Source organism: Eptatretus burgeri, chromosome 19, assembly GCF_056783735.1.
Source record: "Eptatretus burgeri isolate ZD-2024b chromosome 19, Ebu_testis_v1, whole genome shotgun sequence".
Taxonomy (NCBI): Eukaryota; Metazoa; Chordata; class Myxini; order Myxiniformes; family Myxinidae; genus Eptatretus; species Eptatretus burgeri.
Window position 1 is genome coordinate 1,838,829 of NC_140979.1, and position 14,242 is coordinate 1,853,070.

The following is a 14,242-nucleotide window of genomic DNA, read 5'->3' on the forward strand; positions in this document are numbered from 1 at the left end:
TCACCTCCGAATTCAGGTCGCTGGTGTTTCAGAACAGGTAGTGAAAGTAGGGAAGTGTTTGCTCGAGGAGTACCTGGATTGACCCCGTATTTTGTGGGCAAGTTTGAGGTTTCCTGTTTCATTACCTGTTCAATTCGCCGACGTTTTTCATCGGAGGACTGTGATCTCTGTCCAGTTTCCTTACATATCAGTTCCATTCTACATTGAGATTCCTGTTGTCTCTCTTCATGAAGGACTTTGGACACCTGATGTTCCAGTACAGATGGTGTAGGTGGGGATTTATTTTCCTGAGATGTACCTGGTGGAGCGGTACTTGGATTGACTTCATACACGGTTGGCAAGACGAAGGTTTTGTCTTGAATTGACTGCTCAATTTGCAGACATTTCTGTTTGATCTGCGTTTGTCTGTTTTTGTCTTTCTGTAATTCTTCCTGACGTCTCTCTTTATCTCTGAGTTTTCACAGTTCATCTTTCACAACAGAAAGTTTAACTTTCCTCGTGTTTTGCTGAGACGGACCTGGAAGAGAAATACTTGGATTGACTCTGTTTACTGTTTGCAAGATAATGGTTTTGTCTCGGATTGCTTGTTCAACTCCAAAGCTTTTTTTTTCAATCTCCATTTGTCTGTTTTTGTCTTTCTGTAATTCTTCCTGACGTCTCTCTTCATCTTGCAGTTTGCACAGTTGATCTTCCAGAGCAAAAAGTTTGACTAAGTTTGTGTTTTTCTGAGACGGACCTGTTGGAGGAACACTTGGATTGACTCCATATTTTGTTTGCAAGGTTAAGGTTACGTCCCTGATTTCTTGTTCAACTCCAAGACATTGTTTGTCGATCGCCATTTGTCTGTTTTTGTCGCTCTGTAATTCTTCCTGACGTCCCTCTTCATCTTGGAGTTCGTGCAGTTGATCTTGCAGAGCGGAAAGTTTAACATTGCTTGCGTTTTGCTGAGACGGACCTGGTGGAGGAGTACTTGGATTGACTCCGTATTTTGTTTGCAAGACCAAGGTTACGTCCCGGATTGCTTGTTCAACTCCAAGGCATTGTTTGTCGATCTTCGTTTGTCTTCCTTTGTCTGCCTGAAAACCTCGCTGATGTTTTTCTTCACCTTGGAGTTTGCACAGTTGATCTTGCAGATCAGCGAGATAAGCTTGTCTTGTGTTTTGCTGAGACATACCACGTGGAGGAACAATTGGATTGACTCCATATTTTGTTTGCAAGAAGAAGGTGACTTGTTTGATTGCATGTTCAACTCCAAGGCATTCTTTTTCCATCTCCATTTGTTTCTTTTTGTCTTTCTGTAAATCTTGCTGACGTTTCTCTTCATCTTGGAGTTTGCGCAGTCGATCTTGCAGAGCAGAAAAATTAACTTGGTTTGAGTTTTGTTGAGACGGACTTGGTGGAGGAATACTTGGGTTGACTCCATATTTTGTTTGCAAGGTGAAGGTTACCTCTTTGATTGCATGTTCAAATTGAAGGAATATTTTTTCTTGATTCTGTTTGATTTTCTCTTTTCTCAGTTCGTCTCTCTGTAGTAGATCAGGATGTCTCTTTTCACCTTCGAGTTTGGACAGGTGTTGTTTCAAAGCAGTTACTGTACGTGGGGATGTGTTTGCCTGAGATGTACCTGGTAGAGGAACACTTGGATTGACTCCGTATTCAGCAGACAAGTTTGAAGCGTTTTGTTGGATTACCTGTTCAATTCGCCGGCGTATTTCATCGGACCTCTGTCGTCTCTGTTCGGTTTTCTTGCTTATCTCTTCCATTCTGCGTTGAGGTTCCAGTTGTCTCTCTTCACTTCGGAGTTTGGATTTCTGGTCATTCAGAGCAGGTCGTGTACCTGGCGATATATTTGGTTGAGAGGCACCTGGTGGAGAAAGAGTTGTTGCAAAATCTGAGGCTTTTTGAGAGATTACCTGTTCAACTTGCAGGTGTTTTTGTCCGGTTCCCTGATGTCTCTGTTCGATTTCTTTGTGTTTCTGTTCCCTTTGCTGGAGTTTGACTTCCTGGTTTCTTTGTTCGGATTCATCGTGTTTCCGTTTGATTTTCTGGCTGTGATGTTGAGATTGTGAGAGTATCCGTTCAGCTTGCGGATGTTTCCTCTCAATTTGTTCGCGTTTCTGTTGGTGTTGTTCACCTGTCGGGTCAGTCCGTAGTCCAGATTGTTGGTGTTTCAGGACATGTTGGATAACTGAGACTTGGTTTTGTTGAGATGTACTCGGGTTGTCGGGTAATCTTGGACCGATTCCTGTTGGCTCCATCACCTATCCTGAAGGACCAAGCAATGAAAGGAATCCAAGTGTCAGGTGAGCAAACAGAATAAAATCAAAAACAAATTTCTCATCGAGAGAAGAACTGTTTTCTGGTTCCTCTTGTTTAAACAAGGTAGTTCGAGGTTTTTCAAGGGATAGAAAGGTATTCTGCCAACCTACGGAAAACCACGTAAAACAGAAAGGAAGGGAAATGATAAATTAGACAAAAATATTGTTGCGGTTCTAAGAACCGCATCCATCCAAAGCGATGACATCAACCACACAGTGGTCCCCAGACAGTTATTTCATGAATATACGGACAGATAGTCCCTTCCCTCTTGTCTCATGGGACAAACAGGGCAAAGTGCGTTGTGTGGATCTCATCGATTGGGCTGATTATATCTCGAACTTTATTCCTTCCCCCTTTCTCTATTCCTGAGGTTAATCCAAGCCACGACCGCCTGTAAAAGCCACGGCCACGTCCTTCACTTCAAGAATGCGTCTTCACTAAAGTCAGCACAAGCATCGATACCCATGCCGGGCCGTGCCTGGGGTAGTGAAAAACAGACCACCACGACCACCAGACAGCACGGAACGTGTGCAGCACAGCGACAACCCCCACCTACTGTTCAGGAGACCAGAAGCATGACCAACACGATGGCGCCACTGCCGTGCCCGGGGGGGGGGGACGAGGAGGAGGGGGGAGGATATTGGAACAACACACCAAATGCCAACGACGTACAGTATGCACGCGGCGCACTCTTTTCAACCCATTTCTGAGTCTAATAATGAAATCTATCTTCATCTCCATTTAATCCTGATATCTATGCTCGTCCAAGTCTACATCTAATCATTATATCCAATATTTTTCAAACCCAAACTGTCCCTGGACTCTGTGTCCTTTTCTTCTGACAAAGTGGAGAGTTTGCTGTCAAACCTCGACTCAGATTCTGCAACCGGTCTCGGCGGAATCAGCCCACGTGTCCTAAAACCTGCTCCTCTGCTCTTGCTCACCCTCTCTCTGTTCCATTCACCCTCTCATTTGCTCAAGGTCATCTGCCATCTGCTTGGAAATCAGCAAACATTACCGCTCTGCATAAAAAAGGTGCAAAAACAGATCCCTGCAACTACAGACCAATCAGCCTTCTCCCAATCATCAGCAAGGTAAAGGAATCCATCATCGCATCAGACATTAAATCCTTCCTTTTCTCCAATGGCCTGATTTCCGATCATCAATTTGGATTCAGACCAGGTCACTCTACCCTGGACTTGCTGCTCCTGCTTTCCCAACAATGGATGGAGATCCTCAATGTCAGACAAGAAATCAGAGCCACCTCCCGAAACATATCACGTCCTTTGACATGACGTGACGGTCTGGCACTCTGCCCTGCTCACCCAACTCTCTTCCGATGGTATCCAACACCATCTCCACACATGGCTCACAAACTTCCTCTTCTGTCGCAGCCAACATGTGACCCTAAATGGAGTTCTTTCATCCTCTCTTCTTGTCCAGGCTGGAATTCCTCAAGGCGGCGTTCTGGGCCCTGTTCATTTTATGGTTTTCATCAATGATCCCTCTGACACTGGAAAATTCTCTTTATCTCGTTGTTGATGACTTCACCATCTGCAGTACCATCTTTTATCCCTCAGACCAGCAAGCAGCAGCTTCTTCGCTCACTGCAGATCTGGATAAAATCACAAACTGGTCCAACACGTGGAACATGTCTTTCAATCCTGACTCATCTCACACTCTCACTATGTCTCTCAGAAAGGACCGTTTGGAACCCCCCTCCCCCCCCAAAGACTTTCTCAACAATCCTCTTGAAGAAGTGCTCTCATTCAAGCATCTGGGTCTCACCATCTGCCATGACCTTTCCCGGGGAAGCCACATTTCGAAGCTGGCCTCCAAAGCCAGTTGCAGACTGGGAATCCTCCGTCATGCAAAGTCCTTCCTCGGCCCACCTGAGCTCCTGACGACACACAAAGCTTTCATCTGCAGCCTGATGGAGGATTGCTCTCCCCTCTGGGCTGGTGCTCCTGCCTCTCACCTTTCTCGGTTTCACGCCGTGGAAACCAAGGCATTCCGGATCATTGGAATCTCCCGCGATGAGGCCGGGTCGTTGGGGTTTGGGTCTCTCACTCTCTCACCGCAGACAGGTCGGTGGTCTTTCTGTCTTCTGTCATCTCCTCTCAGTGCTCGTCCCCCTGCTCCGTCTGAGATGTGTCCCCCCCATATTTCCGCAGGGCGCTCAAGGTCCTCAACCATCTCTCAGACATGCCTTTACCAATCTTGTTCGAACTTGTCGCACTGATAAGGAATGATGGCTTACATATGAATGTCATTTCTTTTCGATATCAGATCCAAGATAGTTGACTGGCAAACCATTTCTGGGACACGTACAGTCCGAGTCTGTTCAAACTTGGCACAAGCACAGTACATGATGGTACACAAACGTGCATCTCAATTTATTTTGCAATGTCATCAAAGATGGCCAACTGGTGGCCATTTTAGTTCCAAATAATAAAAAAACCCGGCCTTGAACACGTCCTCAACCATTTCTCGGATATGCATTTACCGATCTTGTTTGTTGTTGTCCTCAGTTATAGGCGATCACATTTTATGTCTTTTTCTCCTTGTTCAGTGAAGATTCAGTTTGGGGATGTTGAAAATAAGAAGGAACAAGGAAATGAGTAACTGAGCACTGAGATAAGAGTTTGGATTATTTTCCTGATGTTGTTGTTGTTGGTTGTTGGGTTGTTTTTCTGAGTGCAGATGGAGGGATATGTTGTTTGTATTTTTGAGGGAGGATGGGAAATGGATTGAGCTGAGGGATCAAAAGGAACAATACCTGGGATAAAAGGAGTGAAAACGAGGCAAAACAACAACAGAGGGAAATCACACTCCAACTATCACCAGTAGGCCCGACTTCACTCGGGACACAAATTAAACGATTCAACACAGCAGGATATGGTTTGGGACAGAAAAAATGACGAAAAACAAGAAGAGCAAAACAGGAATAACTGTAAGGGAACTCGGTAGAATGTATACCTCCGCCACGCAATGCCTGATCCACGAGAACATATCAGACCCATTACATTTTTGAAATATCATGCTATACAGTGCTGTATCTGTGGTGAATTAACGTGAATTGAGGGACATGACGCGGGATCACATGTTGTGCGTCTCGCGTATAAGGGGATGTCTCTGCGGCACGAGTGATTGTCCCCGGGGCATTGCTATTGACATCGGCTGTCCACTTGATGCTCGTTAACTGAAGGTGCTCATTGACTGGTGAGAATGGAGATTATATCGAACTCCGTGCTTACGCGGATTGTCTGCAATGGTTAACTGCACATGTATACGTTACTGCTTATGTACTCCTAGCTGAACCTGTATTCCCCGGTGTGCCCACAGAAGCGGCTCCAATCAAATGGAATAAAGCCTAAACTCTGAAGGTTCATCTCTCGCTCTCATTTCAATTTATTCCATTTAATTTTCTCGGCTCTCTCAACCAAAGATGGACAAGATCTACAAACCAGAGAGGTTCGACGCAGACCCAAACGCGACTGACGCAGAAATGAAATGGTCACATTGGTTCTGTTCCTTCTCACACTATCTGACCATCATCGCGGAGGGAGCTGACAAATTTGCCGCTCTCGTGAATCATGTCTCGCCCGGCGTGTACAGGCTCTTCTCGGGGTGCGACACTTACGAAGCAGCGATCGACGTGCTGCAGGCGCTCTACGTGAAGCCCAAGAACAAGGTATACATACGACATCTTCTCAACACACGCAAGCAAGCAGCCGGGGAGACAATCGATCAGTTCCTGCAAGCTCTGAATCAGCTGGGAAAAGACGGCAGCTTCCGGGCGGTAAGCGCCGAGGAACACCGAAAGGAAGCGACCCGGGAGGCATTCATCCAAGGACTCAGATCAGCCCACATACGGCAACGCTTACTAGAGAAAGCGCAACCCACTCTTGACAAGGTAGTCGATCAGGCTCGAGCGATGGATACGGCTCAGCAGCAATCTGAGTCATTTGGGACACCGATGCTGCTCATGAACGCTGCTACGATGGGAACCCAAGGAACCCCACTGGCACAGACACAGCCAGACATAGGGGATGGAGAAACACCCGAGGAGCCGGATACCCAGACCTCGTCAAACTCCTCAGCAACTGCTCCGGTTGGTAAATGCTTCTTTTGTGGGTACAAAAAGGCATCCTCGTCAAAAATGTCCCGCCAGAGATGCCACATGCATGAATTGCGACAAGAAAGGGCATTATGCCAGGGTATGTAAATCTACTCTAAGGAGAAATAAACCCACTTCTGCGGCTCTCTACTCGCAAAATAAATTGACTGCAGCCTCCCCGGGGAATCTATCCAAGGCTATCATCAACGTACGAATTAACGGGCATATGGCTGAGGCACTGATTGATACCGGTAGCTCTGAAAGTTTCGTCAACAGCTCGCTAGTGAAGGGCAGGAAATGGGTAATCCACCCGACTGACAATACGGTATGCATGGCCGCCACCTCACTACAATCCCGCGTACGAGGGTACTGCAATGTTGAATTGGACGTAAAAGGGTACACGCATCGGGATGTAAAGGTGCTGGTGCTTCGTGATTTGTGCGCAGACGTAATTCTGGGTCATAATGTCCTCAAGCAGCACACGAGCGTCGAAATACCCTTTGGAGGAAGCAAGCCTCGTCTAATTTTAAATGCGTTGACCACCGCGGAGGTGACGTCCCCCAGCTGTTCGCTAACTTGTCGCCGGTCTGCAAACCGATAGCGATCAAATCGCGGCGATATACCACTGCTGACATGAATTTCATCACTTCGGAAACCAAGCGATTACTGGAGGAGGGAATTATAGAACCGAGCGATTCGCCATGGCGCGCACAGGTGTTAGTAACCAGCAGTCAGAACCATAAGAAACGGATGGTTGTCGATTATTCCCAAACGGTCAATCGCTTCACCCAACTCGACGCCTACCCCCTGCCGCGCATAGATGAGATGGTCGAACGCGTGGCCAATTATAAGGTATTCAGTACCATCGACTTGCGAAGCGCCTATCATCAAATTCCCATCCGAGAGGAAGACAAACCGTACACTGCATTCCAGGCAGGGCGGCGCCTCTACCAGTTCAGAAGGATACCATTCGGTGTCACGAATGGAGTAGCTTGCTTCCAACGGGTTATGGACGACATCATCTCAGATGAAAACCTCGAAGACACTTTTGTTTACGTGGATAATGTCACAGTGTGCGGTAGGGATCAGAGGGAACATGATAGGAATCTGGACAGATTCTTGAGCATTGCTAGAAAATATAATCTGACTCTCAACTACGAGAAATGCGTATTCTCGGCAAGGTCAATTGACCTTCTCGGCTACACAATAGCCGACGGCACAATTAAGCCTGATCCTGAGCGATTGCGCCCGCTCCGTGAGCTTCCACCACCTCAGGACTTGCAAACAATGCGCCGGGTGATCGGGATGTTCGCTTACTATGCAAGATGGATTTCGCAATACTCCGAGAAAATACATCCTAGTGCATTGCAAAAACTTTCCACCAGATGCCGCTGTCGTAAGAGCTTTCCACAATCTCAAGGATGATATCAGTAAGTCCGTGGTTTTATCGATCGACAGCTCGGTGCCCTTCGTGGTGGAGACCGGCGCTTCAAATCACGCCATAGCTGCTACACTTAATCAGTCTGGGCGGCCGGTCGCGTTCTTCTCGAGAACTCTCTCTAGAAGCGAGCAGAGACACTCGGCAATAGAGAAGGAAGCGTACGCCATCGTTGAAGCGCTGCGGAAATGGAGACATTATTTACTGGGAAACCACTTCACGCTCGTTACGGACCAACGATCCGTGGCTTTCATGTTTGATGGGAAAAATAACGGGAAAATTAAGAATGAAAAAATTATGAGATGGCGGATAGACCTAGCTTGCTACAGATACGACATTGTTTACCGGCCCGGGAAAGAAAACCCTGCTGCAGATACCTTCTCCCGGGTCTACAGTTCGGCAACAATCAGTCAGGCTTTGCAAGACCTCCATGTGTCTCTGTGCCACCCAGGGGTAACCAGGATGGCACATTTAAATCACGCAGACAAAATCTTCCCTATTCTGTTGAAGATATTAAACAAATGAATGCTTCATGCCCTGTTTGTGCTGAACTAAAACCCAGATTCTATGGCGCGGCATCTGGCAGACTGATCAAGGCCACTTCCCCCTTCGAGAGACTAAACATCGAATTCAAAGGGCCCCTACCGACCGAAACAGACAACAGATACATATTCACCGTTGTTGATGAATATTCAAGGTTCCCTTTTGCGTTTCCGTGCTCGGATATGACCTCGGGCACTGTCGTAAAATGTCTCTCTGACCTCTTCGCTATGTTTGGGAGACCTTCGTACATACATTCAGACAGAGGGCCGTGTTTCATGTCGGCCGGGCTAAAACAATTCCTATTAGAGCACGGCATAGCAACTAGTCGAACGACGGGTTACAACCCACAGGGAAACGGGCAGGTGGAACGGTATAATGGAGTTATTTGGAAAGCCGTAACTCTGGCGCTGAAATCGAGAGGACTGGGCCCCGAGCGATGGGAGGTTACTCTTCCTGACGCTCTGAATTCCATACGCTCTTTGCTCTGCACGTCCACAAATGCCACTCCTCACGAACGTATGTTTACTCACCAACGACGTTATGTTGACGGTCAAACGGTGCCCAACTGGCTGACCCACCCCGGTACAGTGTTCATGAAACGCCCAGTACGACAAAGCAAGTATGAACCGCTGGTGGAGGGGGTCGAACTCATTGACACTAATCCAGAGTATGCTCATGTCAGGCTCCCGGATGGCAGGGAGACCACTGTGTCGGTTCGCCATCTGGCTCCCTCAGGTACTCCTCCCGCCAGTACACCACCTTCTGGCACTCCTCCTTCTGACATTTCCCCCCCAGGAACTCCGCCAGGCGACGGGGCTGCCGCGTTCCACCCGAGAGCGATCGAGGAGTCATCCCCGGCACAAGTCGAGGCTCACCAAGAGGATCGGGAGTCTCCCTCAAGTGAAACTGCCGTTTACTCCCGGAGAGGTCGACGAATAAGGCCCCTCGACGACTCAATCTGTAAAGGGGATTATCGGCATTCTCGCTGCTCATGCTCCTATATGCCCATTATATCATATATCGATGCTCATTTCCATGCTCCTACAACTCAAAATAATCACTGCTTGGCATTTATGCTTCTGTAGATCTATTAGTCCGCGTTGCTTGAAATGTATACTCCTATAGTGCTAAAGCAATCATGGTGTGTAAGATGGGCCCCTAGTTACATTTTAAAGGTGGGGAGAATGTGGTGAATTAACGTGAATTGAGGGACATGACGCGGGATCACATGTTGTGCGTCTCGCGTATAAGGGGATGTCTCTGCGGCACGAGTGATTGTCCCCGGGGCATTGCTATTGACATCGGCTGTCCACTTGATGCTCGTTAACTGAAGGTGCTCATTGACTGGTGAGAATGGAGATTATATCGAACTCCGTGCTTACGCGGATTGTCTGCAATGGTTAACTGCACATGTATACGTTACTGCTTATGTACTCCTAGCTGAACCTGTATTCCCCGGTGTGCCCACAGAAGCGGCTCCAATCAAATGGAATAAAGCCTAAACTCTGAAGGTTCATCTCTCGCTCTCATTTCAGTATCGATTTTGATCCTGTCTCTCAATGGTGAAGAAGCACTTTAAAAATGAAATAATTATCTTATCCAGATATGGATCCGGATCTTCACCAAAATCGAATCAATTCGTCGTTGCCACACACCCAACCGGTCCACCAAGATTCATCCACAAGAACACACCAAGTTTCATCCGAATCTGTCCACAACTTTTTGAGATATCGTGCTTTTGTTGCGGACCCGGGGTCGGGGGTGAAGACCACGAGGGGTGAACTACCTCGGGTTCCTACCAGACTCTCCGGAATCGCAGGCTGTCGCACACGAATACCTTCGTGATGTGGCGGGTCACTAATCGACCGCGAACACCAATAACACGACCACGTGACTTCGGGTCCTCCGTCTAATAAATAGTTTACCAAAAGGTCACGTGATTTAATTACCGGGGAACACGCCCTCGGTACGCACTTGGTCAAACCGGATCACCTTACCAGATCAGATGCAGCCGAGCGGACCTGCCAAGCACGTACCGGCTTGGAATCAGATCGTTGGGGAACAATGTCCAGGCTAAACTTGGGTGCAGGCCATGCTGGACCAATGGAAGAAAACAAGAAAACAAGCTGGGAACATTTCTGCATGACATATTGATTTACAATCAAGCGAGGAAACATATGTGACACATTGAATGGGGTGTATTTTTAATGTGCAGTAGGGGATAGCAAGGAATTTGTGAGGTGTGACAAAAGGTAAATTACAAAAGAAGTCAAAGAGAAGGATTATCCCGACGATCTTCTGCAATCTTACTTACTCGAGAACAGGCACAATCACACACCCACACACACCTGAGGAAAGTTAGAGAGCCAAGAAAGAAAGAAAAACGTGAGGATGAGCATCCTCGAAATACCTGGCACGGTCGGCTGACAAATGTGGTCAAGGACGCTTTTGGAGGGGTAGTGGGAAAGATACCGGTGTCTACGGTGTAGGAGTGAGGAAAATGGAATTGCGAGTCAGTAACACCGAGTGCAGTCTGAATGTCGGATGGCAGCGGACTTTCTCCGCCACCCACAGGCTTCTTCATGAGCCAAAATGGACACCCAGGACCCGAACCAAACTCTCGGATCGCCCTTCTCGCGACCCTCCTCGTTGTCCCTGGTCTTGCCGTGGTCAGACGACTGGATGAGGGCTGCATCAGTTCCGGACGCTCACCCGGGACGTTCCCAGTGAGATGCGGTGGAGCTATTAGCGTCCGTTGCGTGGTCGAGCATCGCCTGGCGACGAGGACAATATTACACCGTGCGATGCTCCTCAAAATAGAGCGATGAATTGTAGCAATGCAGAGGTACGAGGGGATGAGGGAATATTTATCTCGTGTGCGGGAGGTGTTTGTGGTCAAAGTGGTGAGATTTGGTGAGTGAGGTGCGGAGTAAGGTGAAATCAATTCTTCCTTTTGAATTCACACACCCAACCTGTCCACCAAGTTTCATCCGAATCCTTCCACAACTCTTTGAGATATGGTGCGATATATTAGTTTTCCCCCATCTCTCTGGAGGTAAGAATCTCCCGATGTAAAACACAGGGTGTATTTGTCTGACCACCTTCATGAGGACCATTTTCGAAGGGATTTAAAGGACAATTTTTTTCACACAGCTGTGTGTTCTCGAACGTCTATTTCTCAGGACAAACAAAACTTGAAACAAAAAAAAAAACATTTTTCATAAAAGAAAAATTACGTTTCTTCTCTTGGAATTGTAGACAGTGACTTACAAACAGGGCCACGTGGGCGAAGTGCAGAAACTTTAAAATAAATAATTAAACACAACCCAAAAGGAGGTAAAACTCGGTCCACGTAATGTGTAACACACACACACAGAGTAAAACGAACGCTCATTTACATCAGCAGAGTGTCTTATAAATAAACAAGATACAAGCACACCTGACGCTAGGCCGAGGCTTCAGGTTCTGGCATGCTCAAGAGGCTGTGAGGTCAAAACGAAACATCCCAGAAGATTTAAAAATAAAAAAATCCGATCACATTTGTTCGTGTGGTGTTTTGAAATAATGTGAAGTGTGTTAAAATTAATTGATACATTATGTCTTCCAGTCTCCTTGAAGATTTCGAATAAAATAATTCCAACCTGATATTTTTGACGGGTTTTTATCCTCTTGCCGATCCGTCGTCCGTGTCCACCGAACCCCGAACCAGAAGATGAACACTCGTGGAGATGCGTTGAGACCTCTGCTGCGTCGTCGTGGATCTACTTACAAACAGACAGGAGATGGTTAATTACACAGAATACCTAGTTACGACCACTGCTGCCTAGTTGTGGAGCTAAGTGTACTTGCCAAGGCACGTGAGTTATCAACATCACCCAAACTTAAACTGAATAAGGGAAATTTTGATCGTGTGAATCAAATGCTTGAGGAGATCCAATGGATGGATCACCTTGCTTACGTGAGCTGTCGTGAATCTTGGAGCTTTTTCAGGCGGCATTTCGAACAGAGTGTGGAAGGATGCATTCCAAATCCCGCGGCCTCGTCTCGGAAGGGTATCTGGAGAAACCCCGACATCTCCAGGTAAGCCGTGGCACAGTGACGCAAAGAGACACAAAGCATGCAAAAGGTACACGACTACTGACGGTGTGTTACACTTTGAAAGATACACCGAGGAAGGAAACAAATCACGGCGCCTGACTCTACAAAACTGCCAAGAGTACGAATCAATCGAAGCTCGGAATCTGAGTTCAAATCGCAACGGTGTCGACCCCTGTGGAAAGTTATCTGAAACAGATGGTGAGAAAGCAGACATATTGAACGGCTTCTTCAGCAGTGTATTCACACATGAGGACCTGTGTCATGTACCCTTAATGGAGTCAGCACTTTCAAGGACGTGACTTGGGTGCTGTCTCAAACTTCACGGAGACGGTTAGAAAAAAGTTTCTGGCCCAAAAGAGCTCAAAGTTTGCAGGACGGACTGTATTCATCCAAGATGGTTGAAAGAGAGAGCTCATGTCATTGCAGAACCTCCACTGATGATTTTCCTCCACAGAACCTCCACGGACCCCTTTTGTTTCTAATCTATGTAAACGATCGGCCACAATTGATCAAGAACTTTGTGTACATTTTTCCTTATGACACGAAAATGATGGGTCCAGTTAACGATCAGGATCAAGCAGACACGCTTCAAGGTGATTTAAACAAGACGCAGGAATGGTCCAGCACCTGGAAACTCCCCTTCAATGAAACCAAACACAAGGTCCTGCATGTTGGAAGGTAAAACAGTGAGTACCACACGAGTGAAGTCACTATTCAGGATGTCCAAACAGAGAAAAACCTTGGTGTTGTGATTGATGACGGACTCAACTTTCATCAGGATATCTCAAAATTCATTCTCAAGGATAATCAGACGCTCAGGATCATGAAAAGGACATTCTCACACCGAACAATGAACGGACACTCGGTGGAGCGCACACCTCCGCCAGGCTGAATAGTTCACCTTTTATATCACACAGGTAGGCCAGACCTGGATCTCGATCTGAACCAAAATTGGATCAATTCGTCCTCGTCACACACACAACCTGTCCACTACATTTCGTAAGTATCTGTTCACAACGTTTTGAGATATCCTGCTCATATACAACCAGAGAGGGGTGAAAACATAACCTGTAACACAGGCTCGATGGGCCAAATGTTCTCTTCCTTCATAAAAGTCCCTTCCAATCCTTGTGTCCCGCCGTCATCACTCTCCTTTTATTTTCACTCACACAAGGAGGCACACAATGAACTTACACCGGACCTTGCATTGATTAGGCCCGATTTCTCGGATTCCCGCCAAAACGCAGACTGGCCCGATTTCTCGGATTCCCGCCAAAACGCACAATGGCCCGATTTGTCGGATTCCCTCCAAAACGCAGACTGGCCAGATTTCTCGGATTCCCGCCAAAACGCAAACCGGCCCGATTTCTCGGATTCCCGCCAAAACGCAGACTCGCCCGATTTCTCGGTTTCCCGCCAAAACGCACAATGGCCCCATCATTGCCGGTTCCACTGAAAATTCTTCCACTTATTATGTCTCCACCGTTAAACACTTCAAACATCGACATCACACCCAACAGGATCAAGAAACTCAACGGTTTTAAAACACGAAGTTTAAAGTTCAAACCAACGAACTCACTCGATCCATCAACGCGGGTGGAGAAACCGTTGTGTCCTCGATTCAAACGAGGCGATCAGTGCGCATGCGCGAGTCACGTGATTCTTCTTCTTCTTCCTCAATTTAAATCGTTAATTCGCTGAAAAAGTTTTTCATTCACCGACTT

At 47.1% G+C, this 14,242-nt stretch overlaps 1 protein-coding gene across 3 annotated transcripts in view; it reads right to left on the reverse strand.

Moving 5' to 3' along the window:
• LOC147008387 (uncharacterized) overlaps positions 1–14,239 on the reverse strand; it is a 15,832-nt gene extending 1,593 nt beyond the window's left edge. The window contains exons 1-4 of one of the 3 annotated variants that reach the window (XM_085864819.1): positions 14,098–14,239; positions 12,370–12,476; positions 12,062–12,181; positions 1–2,266 (exon numbers count right to left, since the gene is read on the reverse strand). The exon at positions 1–2,266 is cut by the window's left edge and continues 1,593 nt beyond it. In XM_085864819.1, coding sequence (XP_085720945.1) covers positions 459–2,258 — 1,800 coding nt within the window. In that variant the 5' untranslated portion in view covers positions 2,259–2,266; positions 12,062–12,181; positions 12,370–12,476; positions 14,098–14,239 and the 3' untranslated portion in view covers positions 1–458. Of the gene's footprint in view, positions 2,267–11,372; positions 11,903–12,061; positions 12,182–12,369; positions 12,477–14,097 lie in introns of those variants that run through there. The other 2 variants (XM_085864818.1, XR_015053404.1) reach the window with 2 other exon arrangements.
• Positions 14,240–14,242: the final 3 nt, after the last annotated feature.